The 18,716-nt window shown below is 42.5% G+C and overlaps 1 protein-coding gene across 1 annotated transcript in view; it reads right to left on the reverse strand.

Moving 5' to 3' along the window:
* Positions 1 to 15,465, reverse strand: part of RBM28 (RNA binding motif protein 28) — a 52,376-nt gene extending 36,911 nt beyond the window's left edge. Inside the window, exons 1-4 of the mRNA XM_073619300.1 lie at positions 15,240 to 15,465; positions 12,705 to 12,863; positions 9,524 to 9,615; positions 6,820 to 6,895 (exon numbers count right to left, since the gene is read on the reverse strand). Coding sequence (XP_073475401.1) covers positions 6,820 to 6,895; positions 9,524 to 9,615; positions 12,705 to 12,863; positions 15,240 to 15,357 — 445 coding nt within the window. The 5' untranslated portion in view covers positions 15,358 to 15,465. The remainder of the gene's footprint in view (positions 1 to 6,819; positions 6,896 to 9,523; positions 9,616 to 12,704; positions 12,864 to 15,239) is intronic.
* Between the last annotated feature and the right edge of the window lie 3,251 nt (positions 15,466 to 18,716).

Raw genomic sequence — 18,716 nt, forward strand, 5'->3', positions numbered from 1 at the left:
AGAACATTGATGGGCAAGGTCATCTCTGATTTGGACCATTTCCCTTGGACAGATGCTTCTTCCAGGACTGCTCCCCAGCCCAGAATGTTGGCAACTGGTAGAAAGGATTTTCCTTTTTGAAGATTCTTGGATATCAACAACCAAATGAGGCTCTGACACACTTCGGGGGATAAACACATTTCGAAGTCCAGAGCTTGGACCTTCTTGTTCCAAGTTGACAGGATACTCTTTTGCAACAGTCTTGAATGAAATTGCGCATAAGGAACGGCCTCGAAAGAAGCCACCATCTTTCCCAACAATTTAATGCAAAGTCGAATAGAAGGATTCTTCTTTGTTTTGATCAACTGAATCAGTTCCCTTATGAAACTGATCCTTTTCCTGGGGAAAAAACACCCTCTTCTGAGCTGTATCTATGATCAGCCCCAAGTACTGCAATCTCCTTGATGGTTTTAAGGAGGATTTTTCTAGGTTGAGAATCCAACCTAGGTACTCCAGGTAGCTGACTGCGGTGACCAAACTTTGGTTTTAAGCAGGCTACCGATTGATCAATCAAGAGTAGATCGTCTAAGTAGGCTAGTATCGTTATACCTTGAGTCCTTAACCTGGCTAAAGGAGGATCCAGGACCTTTGTAAACACTCGAGGTGCAGTAGCTAGACCGAAGGTAGAGCTACAAACTGAAATAGAAAATTTTCTACCTTGAAGCGTAGAAATTACTGGTGAGCAAGGAAAATCAACACATGGAGAAAAGCATCCTTGATGTCAATTGATGCCAGAAGTTCTCCCCCTTGTAAGATGGAGACTATTGATCAGATTGACTCCATGCGAAAAGAACGGATATTCAAAAACCGGCTTAGATCTTTGAGATCTAAAATGGGTCTGACATCCCCGTTTGGTTTTGGAACCGTGAAAAGGTTTGAATAAAAACACTAATCCTTGCTCTTTCAAGGGGACCACTGATATCACTCTTTGAGCCAAGAGATGATCCAAAGCTAGAAAGAGAGACTCCTTTTTTTACTGGATCCCTGGGAACGTCTGAACCAAGAAAAACGAGGAGACGGGAACCCTCGGAAGTTTGAGAGAAAGCCCCCCCACCCATCTGCCCGGCTCCCGCCCCCCACACACATGCAGCCCACGGCTGCCGGCTTGCTGTAGCGGCGCCGCTGCTTGGCAGTGTGTGTGTGTGTGTGTGTGTGTGGGGGGGGGGGGGGTGTGACTCACGCCTCCATAAGCGGCCGATGACTGGCAGAGGTGGAGCCTTATGCTCCACCTACCCTCCTCCACACTGCGTTCCTTCTCCTCAGCAGCGGGGCAGGGTCTAGCTGTGACGTCAGGAGGAGCACGAGGGAAACCCCCAGGACAGCAGCAGGTAAAATTTATTGAATAAATTATATCAGTGTTATGGGAACAGTGGCAGCGTTTGATGGGCACAGTGGTGTAGTGGGTAGCACTCTCGCCTAGCAGTAAAAAGGGTTGCTGGTTCGAATCCCAACCACGACACGACCTGCCTGGAGTTTGCATGTTCTCCCTGTGCCTACGTGGGTTTCCTCCGGCTACTCCGGTTTCCTCCCATACTCCAAAGACATGCTGGTAGATTAACTGGCTTCTGTCCAAAAAATTGGCCCTGGTATATGGGTATGAGTTGGGGACTTTGGATTGTGGGCTCTTTGAGGGTAGGTACAGAGGCGAGTGTGTGATGTATGTGTGGAGCGCTGCGTAAATTGACAGCGCTATATGGGTACCTTAAATAAAAATAATAATAATAGATGAGCATCTTAATGAGACACAATGTACAGGGATAGGGACAATTGTAGACACGGACCCACACTGCTATTTTATTCAACCTTACCAACTATGTAACTGCGTTTGATGGGGCACAGTAAGGCTGCAATTGATGTCTTTTTCTCAGAATTTTCTAGTTTGTTTGCGCCCCCCAACAAAATTTTGAGCATGTGCAAAGTGTTCCATGCATGCTAAAATCAATGCAAACCCATTAAACTGTCCACATTTAGTGAAAGTGCATTAATATGCAGATCATGATATTGCAATAAAGTGCTCCATCAATGCATTAAAGAGGAGTCCCCCCCCCCCCCCGAAAACATTCAAACTCAGCAGCTACAAATACTGTAACTGCTGATTTTTAATATTAGGACACTTACCTGTCCAGAGATCCCACGATGTCAACACCACAGCCGATTTTCGGATTGGCTCTCGGGTTTTGCCACCATCATTCATGGTAAGGGAAACCGGCCGGCTGCACATGTGCGACACGCATTGCACTTTCTGAATGGCCCAGTGGAGGAAGGAGGAGGGGGGCCGAACTTCAGAGGGGGCAGCGCAGTCTCCCGGGAGTAGGGAAGGGTGTCTGTCAAAAACCAGGGACCCATTCCCCCTTCCCCCTGAAAGGTGCCAAATGAGCCTAAAGAGGAAGGGGTGTGGTTTACAGATGATAGGGTGGGTCTTAAACAGGAAGGGGTGTGGCCTCAGCAGGAAGGGGTGGGCCATATTTAAATTAGAGGGTGCATGAGTTTAGTCAGGCCTAGGGCAGCACAAAACCTAAATACACCACTGAGAGGATATAGCAGTGTCAACTGCTGGAAATCCCCATTTCTTATAGAACTCTTCCTCCATAAGAAAAAGTATTGAAAAACTTTTTTGGAGGAAAAAAAAAAAAAGTGTTTATCTGGGTGCTCCCACTCAGAGTACATAAGCTTTTTTATCCATGAATGGATAGGAAAAGCATGAACAGATTGAGGAGGCTTTAGTGAACCCAAACCAGAAGTGGGCTCATCGATTGACTGCGCTTATTGGCAATAAAAATGTGGAGCGGACCAATTCAGTGAGAGACTGTACCAATCATCATCTCTCACCCCTTGTTCCTCAGCATGAGGGTCCTGAAAAATGGACGGGGACCTGCTACGCTTAAGTCCCACTTTGGGATGTGATTAAAGCATCATTTTTTTTGCTCCAAAGTGAAAATGTTTGGAGAAAAAACCTCCTTAGTAATATATGCAGGGGCTGCAGTGTTAAGAGCAGCTGCAACACTTGCCCCTCCTGATGGCTCACTCTGATCACCATATTACTCTCAGGGGAGGATGCCATCTTTATTGAGATTGTTTTTGGCTTCCATGTGACTGTAGAAGTGTTACAAGAGCCCCTTTTGAGGTGTTTTTACCCCCCCGCCTTCTGACCACAGCCCGATGCACAAATCAGAGGTACTACCAGAAGCAACGCATACACTTGCTTGAGCAATAGTTAAGCTCTGTTGCTGCTATTAAAGCTCAGCCTGATGCAGCAGTAAATGTGTCAAAGGAATGACTGTGTCACCAAACCTTTTATATGCCACCTTTGCTCGTGTCCCTTCTCAGCCTGCAACAGCAACAATGGTGTCTATTAAAACACTCCTTCCCGCGCTGGGCATTGGAGGACGCCAACGCCGCGCTAAGCCCCACCCCCCCCTCCGTTGTCTACAGCCTCCGATCCTATGGGATCAGCAGAGAGGGGAAAAATGGCAAGGGGGGGGGCCTGGAAGCTGCCAAGCGGCCTGCCGTTCATGTTGCTTTTTTTTCGTTGCGCTCCTTCCCCGAGAATGGAGGAAGAAAACCAGCACAGTTTCCTGGACACAACGTGGGCTTTCTGAGAAGCATGAGACGGTAAGTGCTCTATACAGCCCCCAGTGGTGACACATAGGCATGACAACATTTACTAAATTAAAGGAGACATTCATAAGAAAATTTTGAAAATTTCTTAGAAAAAAACTCCACTTACCTTTCCCGCCACAGGGTTTTCTGTGGTAAACCAACAGACCCAATCTTCACCCTTCACGGTGGGTTCCGTTAAACCTTCAGGAGCTGGGGATCCTCGAGGAAACCCACAATCCTGAACCTGTAATAGCATCTCCGCCAGTAAAACTTTATGGCCTTAATACCAAAAAGTACTGGATCCCGGGGTCCAGCTCTCTATAAAGAGAAGCGTTACAGGCAAGACCTTGTTTCATCAGATACGAGGCCCGGGTACCAGACAATTCAGCCTAAAAAGACACTTTGAATGGATCCGACAGCATGGCTAGCCCCAGCAAGGATTGCTCCAGTGGAGCTCAGAACAGCACATCTTTATTCGTGACCAACACCTTAGACACTGGTGAAAAAACTGAGGTACTCCCACCAGTGGGAGGGGTTATATAGGGAGTGCACTTTTTAATTTAGGGCGTGCCAGTGTCCATCACCTGAAGGTGGCCTATAACCCCACATAGTAACTACTATGGCTCTGTGTCCCGTGATGTATAAGAAAGACTGCGTAGTCTGCCCATTTTTTTTTCTCCGCTAACTTTATTGTTGGAGTATAGATCTAGGTTCGTCCCAAGTATGTTTGAAGGCATTTACTGTTGACTGTCTCTCTACCTCTGCTGATAGTTTAGTCCAAGCATCAACTACCCTTTCAGCAAAATAACGCTTTCAAAAATTAGTTTTGAACTTCCTTCCAGTTTGTTTGAGGTCATGACCCCGTGTTATTGATTTTGGTTTTATATTGAAAAAAAAAAAAAAAAAAAAAAAAAACTGCCCTCGTGAATCTTATGCACTCCCTTGATATATTTAACCGCTTCAGCCCCGGAAGATTTTACCCCCTTCCTGACCAGAGCACTTTTTCGATTCGGCACTGCATCGCTTTAACTGACAATTGCGCAGTCGTGCGACCTTGCACCCAAACAAAATTGACGTCCTTTTTTCCCCCCACAAATAGAGCTTTCTTTTGGTGGTATTTGATCATCTCTGCGGTTTTTATTTTTTGCGCTATAAACAAACAAACCAAAAAAAAAAAGCATTTTTTGCTATAATAAATATCCGCCAAAAATAAAAAAATTTTTCCTCAGGTTTAGGCCGATATTTATTCTACATATTTTTTGTTAAAAAAAAATATAATAATATTATTATTTTATATATATATATATACACATATATATATATATATATATATATATATATATATATATATATATATATATATATATATATATACACATATATATATATATATATATATATATATATATATATATATACACACACACACATATATATATATATATATATATATATATATATATATATATATATATATATATATATATATATATATATATATATATATATATATATATATATATATATATATATATATATATATATATTTTCTCGCAATAAACGTATATTGGTTTGCGCAAAGGTTATAGCGTCTACAAAATAGGGGATAGTTTTGTGGCATTTTTATTATTCATTTATTTTATTTTTTTTTTTACTAGTAATGGCGGCGATCTGCGATTTTTATCAGGACTGCGACATGGCGGACAATTCTGACACATTTTTTGGGACCATTGGCATTAATACAGCGATCAATGCTATAAAAATGCATTGATTACTGTAAAAATTTCACTGGCAGTGAAGGGGTTAACACAAAAGGGCGATCAAGGGGTTAATGTGTTCCCTAATATGTGTTCTAACACATACTAGGGAACACAGGGGACTGTGCAGGGGAGGTGACAGATCTCTGTTTATACTCTGTGTGAACAGACGATCTCTCTGTTCTCCCCTCAGAGAACCGGAAACTGTGTTTACACACACAGATCCCGGTTCTCCGTGTCTCAGCGGCGATCGTGACCCCTAGTGGCTACAGGGCAAAGCGACGTTACATAATGTCATTTCACCCAGCCGTGCCATTCTGCCGCAGTACAACTGCGGCGACTGGTCAGCAAGTGGTTAAAGGTTTAAATCATGTCTCCGCTTTCCCCTCTTTCCTCCAGACTGTACATATTAAAGTTCCTAATATTGATAGATTTTATCCACCAAACCTTTTACCATTTTTGTTACCCATCTCTGGACTTGTTCTCTTTTATCAATGTCTTTCTGTAAGTGAGGTCTCCAGAACTGAACATAGTATTCTAAATGAGGTCTCACTAAAGACCTATATAGGGGAATCATAACCTCCTTCCTCCTGCTGGGGAACCCTCTAGTGATGCATCCTAGAATTCTATTCATGTTCCCACTGCTTGGTCACACTTTTTGCTCATTTTGCAAAAATCTGAAACAAGTACCCCCAAATCTTTTTCTTCTGTAGTGCTGGCCAACACTGTACCCCCAATGTTGCACCCTCACAGGGAATTCTTTTTCCCTGGATGCATTAATTTGCATTGAACTGCAGTCTCCACTGCTTTGACCAGTCTTCCAGCAATACCAAAGCCATGCAAATGCGGGTGAGCAGCAAATAATGTTCACGGTTTGTGTTCAGGGCTGCTGAACCGCATAGGATGTAAAACTGGGATGAACAGCTGTGTCCATGCAGCTGCTGCATTCCCATACACATGTATGGGCTGCCTGCACACAGCACTTTGTGGCTCCAATCGCTTAAAAACGCAGGTGCATTCATGTAATTTGAGTATAAGCAATCGTGTGAATGAGGCCTTAAAATAAATTCCATATGTATCTATGGGCTAAAAAAAAAAAATTAAAAAAAAAATGTAAGCTTTTCTAGGGAGAGCAGTTCATGGAAATCTGCAAGCAGGTTTTTCTAAAACCCCTTAGAAAAGTAACTTGGACTAGAGTCTTGGTTGCTACATTTGAAAATAAAATACTTCTCAGAAGAAGCAGCTAGAGAGGCGAGTGATTGTTTTTCATTGCTTGTTAAGAAAATGTAAATAGTTTAAGGTCCATAGTGTGGGTACAGGTTCACTTCAAATACAGATGTGGATAGACAGATATAGAAACAACAAATTACTCCTTTGACCATCAGAAATCAGGTTTCTAACTGCAAGTGGAGAGGGAACAAACCTGGCTTTTTTGGGATGTTCACCTCCAGCACAGTTCCAAATGCAGAAAAATGTTTCTTGAGATCATCTTCAGAACACTGTTGAGGAAAAGGCAAGGTTAACAAATATGGCCATGAGCCTATAACTCCTAAATGTGTCAGATAAATACATTGTTAGGGTGGATTCACACTATGCATTTGTACAAAATTGCGTTTGACCTCACTTTGCTGCATATAAAGTGCATAAATAAATAAATGGATCCTGTTCCCTAAAGCATGCATAACAGCACTTGTGCTGTGTAATTTTGCTTCTTGTATAATCTAAAATACCTGGCTGATCCTGCCCTCCCCCCTGTACACTGACCACATTTATCATGGCTGCTGAGCCCCTGATACCGTGGTCAGTTTATGTGCATCTGTCATCTGCTGTCTCTGCTGTCCTCCCCCTCCCCGCCTGTCAGCCCGTGTCAGTGCCACTCTGCTCCCCGCCCCTTCCCGCTGCTATAATAACTGTGTTATATTCATACAATCCCCTCTGTTATGTGCCCCAGTGTATGTACTTTATAACAAAAAAATATGCAGATTTCTACCTCATTTCAGAGTGCTTCTCGACACTCACATGAATGCCCGCCAATCTCCTCCTCTCCTTCCGGATGGCATCCGTTGGAGTGCTCTGCCCCACTTGCTGTAGTTGTCAGACTCGGAGAGGAGAGTGGCGAGTAGGCACGTGAGCGTCAACAGGCGCTCTGAAATGAGGTAGAAATCTGCATTTTTTTTTTTTTTTATAAAAGCACATACAGTGGGGCACAGAACGTTAACAGAGGGGATTGTATGATCGTGACGAAGTGGCTTTACAAACATTTTAAAGAGGAAGTAAAACCCGGCCGATTTTTCTTCTTTTTCAAATTTTAACATACAATAGCTCATTACAAGGTATAATAGATAGAAAATCGGCCTAAAACGAGGTCTGCAAATACCTTTTTTAGGGTCTTTAGATTATCTTCATTTCCGGGTATTGGCCGCACCATTGTATGTGCCGTTTGCTGAATCCTTTCTGAACGTCACTTCCGCCCTTACTCTGTATCCCTTAGGAAATCTCACGCATGTGCCATATCAGGAAGGAGATAAACACTGCAGTATCGCGAGACTTCTCCTCTGTGCCGTTCAGAGGGGAAGCTCATCCACAGACATTACCCGACATGCAGCTAATACAGAAACTGCACACTTTAGGTGCCGTTAATGAACGATCCTACTGCGCAATCGTGCAGTACGTCATCTAAGATTAAAAGACGATTTCCTTGGAAAAGACAGCAGTAAGAACAATTTCACAGGCAGCGATCAGCTGCCTGTGTTATCTACTTTATGAACAGATAAACTTGCCGAGGAGGGTTTAGAACCACTTTAAGTGAAACTAAAGCCTTGAATACTCTTCTCCAGGGCTGCAAGGTTCACAAGCTTCCTTGCCTAATTCTTCTCCCTGACAGCTTCCACATTTGGGGTCTTTGGTCATCTTGATATGCACAAGAGTGCATTCATCTTGGCACGGAGGTGTAGGTGTGCCAAGAATGCATAATAAGTTGCACATGCACAGCCAAGTGTACATTCTAAAGCACCCCATCCAACCTGCAGCCCAAGAAGGCTATAAATGCGGACCAACACAAAATTGTAAGCCAACTTAAAAACGTTGATTTTAAAATTTTTTTTTTTTTTTTGTAAAAATGCATTTATGCGCAACACATGTGACCAAAGAAAAATGTGATAGTGTCTCTTTACTAGACTTTTCTATGTTTTATCTTCACAAAAAAATAAATAAATAATATCCTACTCTTCACAATCATGCCTTGTTCAGGTCATCTGTTTTCAACAGCACCTATATTTGTGGGCAACTATTTTCAAGGATGAAGCACATGAAGGCAAAATTAGAACCAAAATATCTGATGAGCACCTTGACAATTCATAGAGAATTTCTACTACATCCATCTAACCAGATATTAATGCGTTAGTTTGTTTATCAAAAACAGTGTCAAATATCGCACTCATTTTATGTTCCTCTCTTACTTTTATAAAACTTAAAATATTACAAAAAAAAAGTTTTATAACTCAGATAGGTATATTATTTATATCAGTGATTGTCACCTTGTGATCTGTCTGACTTTCTGATCATCAGCTATTCCTATTGTTCGTGTATTTTATGTGCAAAACAAGACAATACTTCTTCCAGTGTGGACCAGGAAGGTCAAAGGTTTGACACCCCTGTTCTAAGGCATTTTGAGAGGAGAGGGATATCTAGGCCTTTATTTGTAAGCATGTTTTTTACTACAGAAGAGACGCATTATGTCTCTTCTGCTATAAAAATCCTACCTGCTCAATTTGCTTTAAAAAAAAAAAATTTATATTATATATATATATATATATATATATATATATATATATATATATATATATATATATATATATATATATATATATATATATATATATATATATATATATATTCCTTTCATGTATTTTACAACCTTTCAATCAAACTTCTGGTATATATTTTTTTTGATGCTGCTGCATAGAAATAATTCACAAGCTTTCTTGAAGCAGTTTGTACAATTTGCTGTATAACAATCATTTATTTACTCTCATTGAATACAGTACACAATTACTTCAAAACATTGCTCATCACACTGGATAGTATTCTAAGATCTCTATTAGAAACACCAAGCATTAATACTGAACCTTAAAACTCAAGTTTCGGATAATAAGTCTTGCTTTTTTATGTTGTCCTTTGCCATCTTTAGGCTTCTTTTCTACGGGGGTGTTGGCAGTCTCTGAAACACAAAGTAACAAATACATGGGTATCTTTTTGTCAATACAGTACATAGCTACCCCTGGGAGAGTACCTACACCTTTGGTTATCTCTCGATGTGGCTTCTCTTTATACCTTAATCCCCATAAAGGTGGACTTCGAGCAGTAGAGCACTTTCTATACCAAGACTCTCTCAATAAATACAAAACAGGCTCCATTCATTAGAGATGCAACACAATTTTTTCTCACCGATAATTACATTTTCAGTCTGACGACAAGTTCTATCTTCAGATCTAGAGCACAGCTATGGGGGCTAATTTTACCCCTAGCTATGGGTTTCTGGGGGAACAACTGCATCTGGAAAGACAACCCCTTTGCCAAGAATATCGTCTTTTATGGACGAAATATTGAGGACATAGTCATCATATGGGACGGATAGAGATGGCTTGAGAAAGCCTTTGTTTCACACTAACTTCAAATCAAAAATTTGGAGAAAAACGATATCCCGCCCAAGTTGGTAGAGGAGGCCTTTGAATGTTACATCAATCAGAATACAAATTCCACTCAAATTAAGCCCAGAACCGATGCCACACCTCAGCCACTCAGGTTCACAAAGTAATATCATACTCAACCAACGAGAATGAAAAAAATCTTTCAAAAAGACCCCCACCTGCAATCCTCCATCACAGAACCCAAGATTTCCTACAGACAGACAATCTCGCAGTATCAAAAGCAAAATTGCTCCAAGCAAACTGAAAATTTCAAAACCACCTATTCAAACAACTGACAATTGTCTGCTCTGTAAACATGTCCAGCATAGTCAGAAAGAATTTACCAAAGGCAAAAACTTACATTTTCAACAATTGTTCTACAGAATTCGCCATATACTGCCTTTCCTGCCCTTGTAATCTACTATATGTAGGCAGAACTATCAGAACGAGGTTTGGTAAACAGACGGTCAGTAGAAAAGGGAACCGACAATGTCAACATTTTCTAGAATTCCACCAACAATCCTCGGGCCTTCGAGTTTGGATCCTAGAGACCATCCCCCAAAAGCCTCTCAAAATCAGAACGATTCTGTCACCTTTGTGCAAGAGAAACGTATTGGATCTACACTTTGGGTACCATGACACCAAGAGGCCTTAATGAGGACCTGGAAGTTCACTCTGTTCTATAATCCACCTTCTTTGCATGAAGTCAAGTAGAATCCTCTTCCAGAAATTTACACATCCAACTCAATACAGATAATCCAAACGTCCCCACATTTCATAATCTATAGCAGGGGCCTCAAACTGGAGGCCCTCCAGCTGTTGTGAAACTACAAGTCGCATCATGCCTCTGCGAGTCGTGCTTGTAACTGGCAGCCTTGCAATGCCTCATGGGACTTGTAGCTTAGCAACAGCTGGAGGACCGCCAGTTTGGAACCCCTGTTCTAGAGGTACCAACTCTACTTGCAAGCTATTCACACCAGTGATTTCCTAACCTTTATCTACATACACAGTATCTCCCTCACATGTTTGTAAATATATTATAGCTTTTCATGTGGCAACACTGAAGAAAAGACATTTTGATACAATGTAAAGTAGTGAGTGTACAGCTTGTACAGTGTAAATTTAATGTCCCCTCAAAATAACTCAACACACAACCGTACGACCGACGTACTGACCGACTGATTACATCTTTGTGATGTGAGGGCTTGAAGTTGCTTAGAGTCATTCCAGTTTTTAGACACACAAACAAACACACACACACACACACACACATCGTGTTTCCCCGAAAATAGGCCTGGGTCTTATATTAATTTTGGCAACCAAAAACACAGTAGGGCTTATTTTTGGGGTAGGGATTGCTATCTTCTCTCCCCCTCTCCCTCCCTGCATGCCAGGCATCTCCAGTGTGAACAGGGTAAAAGTGCCTGTAAAATGCTGGAATCCTCTCTATTACAGGATTGTGTAAGGTGGAGAGTGTGCGTTTCTGTAATAGAATTATGAACGTACCTTCTTATAGCGCCACTCGGTGCTTCCATGGCCCGCCTGAGCTGTCTTCCACCAGTACGAGCACTGCATTCATTCTTTACTTTTTTTTGTTTTACTAGAATTGCTTTAACTATTGTTTTTATGCACATAAGATAATAGCTTTGTCCTTCAATGCTCTCGCATTGTAGTCTTGTGCTCAGTGTTGAGATCTCATAGAAGCAGCCCGCACAGCACACTGGAAATTGTAGTTTTTTCGTCGCTGATATGACCAATAAAAGCACTGCCCCATACCATTATGGAGAAATCACAGCCTGATGGAACATGCATGCTCCGAACGCATGCCTGATGGCCCTGTGTCCCATGCCCAGTGACGTCAGAGCTGACGAGGAGACGACTGCCAGTGTTCTGCCGAGAAAGTTCCCCTCGGCGGATAAGGACCCCCCTCTACTGCGCAGGCACAGCGCTTGCGCAGTAGGAACAACAAGGGAGCCGCCGAAAAGAGCCGAAGCTGAACACCGGAGTCAGCTGTACACGGCGCCTGCGTGCGAAGACTATTTTAATAAAAAAAGAGTTTGTAACAGGCCCCTCGCGGGCTCGCTACGCTTCAGGCACGGCCTCGCTGCGCTCAGCATATTATTATTCTAACTCTATGTCCACCTGGATGGTGGGGCTTTAACGTGGACATAGGGTAGAATGTAGTGCGCAGGCGCCGTGTACAGCTGACTCAGGTGTTCAGCTTCGGCTCTTTTCGGCGGCTCCCTTGTTGTTCCTACTGTGCAGGTGGGGGGCGGGGGGGGGGGGGTTCTTATCCGCCGGGGGAACTTTCTCGGCAAGACACCGGATCCACTCTTGGCCTTGGAAACCCCGAAGTGAACGAGTCACCAGCAGCATCCCACATCACCAGCGAACTGGTTAAGAACTACACAGCGAGGCCACCTTTTGCAATATGCCTGTCACCACCCCCTCCTTTACGAGTTGCCATTTTTACCTTTTCAATTAATCATGTGCCCATTTTAAACTTACTGCATTAAGAGGACCGTTGCTGTGTCTCCTTGCTACAGTACATAGCTAAAAGACACGCTACAGATATTTACATTTTCCTTTTGTTTTTCCAATTACAAGTAGCCAGGCATACCTTTGCTTTTTGATTTCTTATCCTTTTCTGTAAGCTTTTTCTTTGCCACCAAGACCTCAATTTTTTTCCCATCATACTGCTTGATTTCTTTCATTGCTCGCTGGGCATCCTCCAGCAGGGAAAATGTGACATAACCAAAGCCACGACATTTCTCTGTACCTGAAAGCAAAATTGATTACATGGTTTCAAACCTTGATTTTATTGAGGATATAGAAAAGTTTGTGTTTCAAAAAGGAAACAATAAAATTACCATTATACAGGCAAAATAAACAGATAGCAACCTGCAGCCTCTTCACTGGGCTATCAAACAGACCTATTAGATATCATTAAGCCTTAAAAAGAAAAAAAAAAAGGGGGGGGGAGCAACAAGAGAAAGAGGAAGGAGAAAAGGAAGAGGAAGGAGAAAAGGAAGAGGAAGGAGAAAAGGAAGAGGAAGGAGAAAAGGAAGAGGAAGGAGAAAAGGAAGAGGAAGGAGAAAAGGAAGAGGAAGGAGAAAAGGAAGAGGAAGGAGAAAAGGAAGAGGAAGGAGAAAAGGAAGAGGAAGGAGAAAAGGAAGAGGAAGGAGAAAAGGAAGAGGAAGGAGAAAAGGAAGAGGAAGGAGAAAAGGAAGAGGAAGGAGAAAAGGAAGAGGAAGGAGAAAAGGAAGAGGAAGGGGAAAAGGAAGAGGAAGGGGAAAAGGAAGAGGAAGGGGAAGAGGAAGGAGAAAAGGAAGAGGAAGGGGAAGAGGAAGGAGGAGGGGGAAGGAGAAAAGGAAGAGGAAGGAGGAGGGGGAAGGAGAAAAGGAAGAGGAAGGAGGAGGGGGAAGGAGAAAAGGAAGAGGAAGGAGGAGGGGGAAGGAGAAAAGGAAGAGGAAGGAGGAGGGGGAAGGAGAAAAGGAAGAGGAAGGAGGAGGGGGAAGGAGAAAAGGAAGAGGAAGGAGGAGGGGGAAGGAGAAAAGGAAGAGGAAGGAGGAGGAGGAAGGAGAAAAGGAAGAGGAAGGAGAAAAGGAAGAGGAAGGAGGAGGAGGAGGAAGGAGAAAAGGAAGAGGAAGGAGGAGGAGGAGGAAGGAGAAAAGGAAGAGGAAGGAGGAGGAGGAGGAAGGAGAAAAGGAAGAGGAAGGAGGAGGAGGAGGAAGGAGAAAAGGAAGAGGAAGGAGGAGGAGGAGGAAGGAGAAAAGGAAGAGGAAGGAGGAGGAGGAGGAAGGAGAAAAGGAAGAGGAAGGAGGAGGAGGAAGGAGAAAAGGAAGAGGAAGGAGGAGGAGGAGGAAGAAAAGGAAGAGGAAGGAGGAGGAGGAGGAGGAAGAAAAGGAAGAGGAAGGAGGAGGAGGAAGAAGAAAAGGAAGAGGAAGGAGGAGGAGGAAGAAGAAAAGGAAGAGGAAGGAGGAGGAGGAAGGAGGAAGAAGAAAAGGAAGAGGAAGGAGGAGGAAGAAGAAAAGGAAGAGGAAGGAGGAGGAAGAAGAAAAGGAAGAGGAAGGAGGAGGAAGAAGAAAAGGAAGAGGAAGGAGGAGGAAGAAGAAAAGGAAGAGGAAGGAGGAGGAAGAGGAAGAAGAAAAGGAAGAGGAAGGAGGAGGAAGAAGAAAAGGAAGAGGAAGGAGGAGGAAGAAGAAAAGGAAGAGGAAGGAGGAGGAAGAGGAAGAAGAAAAGGAAGAGGAAGGAGGAGGAAGAGGAGGAAGAGGAGGAAGAAAAGGAAGAGAAGGAAGAGGAAGAAGAAAAGAAAGAGGAAGAAGAAAAGAAAGAGGAAGAAGAAAAGAAAGAGGAAGAAGAAAAGAAAGAGGAAGAGGAAGAAAGAAGTCAATAGCTTGGTTCTAGTTTACATATGGATAACCAGGAAAAGAACAGGTGAAAAGGAATTTAATACTTACGGTATTTATATAAAATTGGCAAATCACTAGCTAAGGCTAGCAAGGATTTTGCTCAATAAAAACATGGAAGAGAGGTTCTTGCATGCTGCATTTTTAGCCTGCACAGAACTGTACTAAAACACGGTAAAACACATTAAAAAAGCACCAGACCCCAGTACAGTGATAATAAAAAAACAAACACACACACTAACAAACAGGGAGAAAAAAAATAAGAAACCACATCTGGAATGGATCCGGAAACGCACTGCAGAAACGAATCCAGAACAGATCTGGAGGACGTTTTTGGGGTGTGAACTAGCCCTAGTGATACCGTTAAACAAAGCTGTGGGAGTCTACAGAGATCACATATAAATTATCCGCAGGACTGAAGTCTTCTGACTACAAATGTAACCTGTGTGCCAGTCTCCAGAGCTGACAATCTATGAATCGGTGGGGGGGCGGTTCTCCAAAGTCCAGATCAGGGGACTCCCAATTCTTACCAGTGTACAGATGGGAACCCCCAGCTTTTCTATCATTATTGCACTCACATATTGATTGATTGATGACAGACATGCTGGGGGTGTCACTTCTCTGTAATGATCATAGTAATAAGAGTTTCAGTTCAGTATGTGCTTCCCCCAGTGAGAAGAGGGAGAGCGCTCCCAGCACAGCTCCCCCATACACCACTATCACAGGCGGCCCAGCGCTCACATTACCTTTCTGTCTGACCGCGAAGCACTGTCTGACGGGCCCGGTATCACTAAAGAGCTCTTCCAGCTTCTCGGAGCTGGCATCTTCCGGGAGACCCCGAATAAATAAGGTGAGACCCGCCATATCACACCTTCCGATAACACTTCACTCCAGCACGCTGCCACTGGGCGCCGCCATCTTGCTCTACCCGGAAGTCGTCTCGCTAAACATTTCCGGGTTGTACTTGTGACGTCCATTCCAAAGACTGAGCAATCAGTAATCTAAAATATTAAAGGCTGGTAGTTTCTATCTGATAAGTAGACATAATAGTGTATTGGAAAAAATATTTCTGCGCTAGGTGATATAAATGTAATTGTAATTGACAGCTGCACAAAACAATATTATAAAAAAAGGTGTGGTGTCTTCCCAAAAAATAATAAGTGCATTCCACAAGTAAGCATACTACAAATAAATAAATCAAATAAATATAGTTCATATAAGTGCTTCAAAGCCAATCAATACATTAAAAAATCATGTAATTATCCACCATTCAGTCCATGCTATTGTGCAGAGAATAAAGTGCTGCAATCAATATGAATATTTATCCCAAAAGTTAATAAATAGGTGGTGTTCCACTCATGTATTCATATAAACATCAGTGCTGTGACTGGTCACCAAATGCATGCTCCACCCCCAAAGGTGAGAATTAGCTCCTTACCGGAAAGATATGACCCTTGCAAGCCAAAAGGCGCCTTATTAAATATACATCCCATAGAAAAGGACTTTCAGCTGGTAGATCAGTGTATTATTCAACCACTTGGATGCACTCTCCTACTCTTCTCATTAAGGCCGGGTTCCCACTGGTACGACACGACTGTTGTATGACTGTCATCCTACTATGCCCTGTGACATTGGTCTGACTTCCATCCAGGTTGAATGAACTGGATAAGATTTTGCTCCGACTTTGAGTCAGTCCGACTTGTCCTTGAGCAATCAAAACAATCCCAGTGTGACATAAATTAGTTACATAGTTGGTGAGGTTGAAAAAAGACACAAGTCCATCAAGTCCAACCTATGTGTGTGATTATGTGTCAGTATTTCATTACATATCCCTGTATGTTGCGGTCATTCAGGTGATTATCTAATAGTTTCTTGAAGCTATCAATGCTCCCCGCTGAGACCACCGCCTGTGGAAGGGAATTCCACATCCTTGCCGCTCTTATAGTAAAGAACCCTCTACGTAGTTTAAGGTTAAACCTCTTTTCTTCTAATTGTAATGAGTGGCCACGAGTCTTATTAAACTCTCTTCTGCGAAAAAGTTTTATCCCTATTGTGGGGTCACCAGTACAGTATTTGTAAATTGAAATCATATCCCCTCTCAAGCGTCTCTTCTCCAGAGAGAATAAGTTCAGTGCTCGCAACCTTTCCTCATAACTAAGATCCTCCAGACCCTTTATTAGCTTTGTTGCCCTTCTTTGTACTCGCTCCATTTCCAGTACATCCCTCCTGAGGACTGGTGCCCAGAACTGGACAGCATACTCCAGATGCGGCCGGACCAGAGTCTTGTAGAGCGGGAGAATTATCGTTTTATCTCTGGAGTTGATCCCCCTTTTAATGCATGCCAATATTCTGTTTGCTTTATTAACAGCAGCTTGGCATTGCATGCCATTGCTGAGCCTATCATCTACTAGGACCCCCAGGTCCTTTTCCATCCTAGATTCCCCCAGAGGTTCTCCCCCCAGTGTATAGATTGCATTCATATTTTTGCCACCCAAATGCATTATTTTACATTTTTCTACATTGAACCTCAATTGCCATGTAGTCGCCCACCCCATTAATTTGTTCAGGTCTTTTTGCAAGATTTCCACATCCTGTGGAGAAGTTATTGCCCTGCTTAGCTTAGTATCGTCTGCAAATACAGAGATTGAACTGTTTATCCCATCCTCCAGGTCATTTATAAACAAATTAAATAGGATTTGTCCCAGCACAGAACCCTGGGGAACCCCACTACCCACCCCTGACCATTCAGAGTACTCCCCATTTATCACCACCCTCTGAACACGCCCTTGTAGCCAGTTTTCAATCCATGTACTCACCCTATGGTCCATGCCAACGGACCTTATTTTGTACAGTAAACATTTATGGGGAACTGTGTCAAATGCTTTTGCAAAATCCAGATACACCACGTCTACGGGCCTTCCTTTATCTAGATGGCAACTCACCTCCTCATAGAAGGTTAATAGATTGGTTTGGCAAGAACGATTCTTCATGAATCCATGCTGATTACTGCTAATGATATCATTCTTATTACTAAAATCTTGTATATAGTCCCTTATCATCCCCTCCAAGAGTTTACATACTATTGATGTTAGGCTAACTGGTCTGTAATTCCCAGGGATGTTTTTTGGGCCCTTTTTAAATATTGGTGCTACATTGGCTTTTCTCCAATCAGCTGGTACCATTCCAGTCAATAGACTGTCTGTAAAAATTAGGAACAACTGTCTGGCAATCACCTGACTGAGTTCCCTAAGTACCCTCGGATGCAAGCCATCTGGTCCCGGTGATTTATTAATGTTAAGTTTCTCAAGTCTAATTTTAATTCTGTTCTCTGTTAACCATGTAAGTGCTTCCTGTGTTGTGTCATGAGGATAAACACTGCAGTTTTGGTTACTGAAGCCCCCCGATTCACTCGTGAATACTGAGGAGAAGAATAAATTCAATACCTTTGCCATCTCCCCATCCTTTGTAACCAGATGTCCTTCCTCATTCTTTATGGGGCCAATATGGTCTGTCCTCCCTTTTTTACTGTTTACATACTTAAAGAATTTCTTGGGATTTTTTTTGCTCTCCTCCGCTATGTGTCTTTCATGTTCTATCTTAGCCGTCCTAATTGCACCCGTACATTTATCATTGCATTCTTTATAAAGTCTGAATGCTGAGGATGATCCCTCAACCTTGTATTTTTTGAAGGCCTTCTCCTTTGCTTTTATATGCATTTTTACATTGGAATTAAGCCATCCAGGATTTTTGTTCGCTCTTTTAAATTTATTACCCAATGGGATACATTGGCTAATGCCCTTATTTAATATGCTCTTAAAGCAAACCCATCTCTCCTCCGTATTCTTTGTTCCTAATATTTTATCCCAATTTATGCCTTTTAGCAAGGTTTGTAGTTGGGGGAAGTTGGCTCTTTTGAAATTCAGTGTCTTTGTGTTCCCTTCATGTTTCCTATTTGTGTGATTTATACTGAAACTAATTGACCTGTGATCGCTGTTACCTAAATTGCCCCGTATTTCCACATCTGTGATCAGGTCTGTATTGTTGGTAATCAGTAGATCCAGTAATGTTTTATTTCTAGTTGGTGCATCTACAATCTGACCCATAAAATCGTCCTGCAAGACATTAAGGAACTGGCGAGCCTTAAATGAATGCGCGGTTCCCTCCGCCCAGTCTATGTCTGGATAATTAAAATCCCCCATTATGATAACACTTCCCATCCTTGC

Source organism: Aquarana catesbeiana, linkage group LG03, assembly GCF_042186555.1.
Source record: "Aquarana catesbeiana isolate 2022-GZ linkage group LG03, ASM4218655v1, whole genome shotgun sequence".
Classification (NCBI taxonomy): Eukaryota; Metazoa; Chordata; class Amphibia; order Anura; family Ranidae; genus Aquarana; species Aquarana catesbeiana.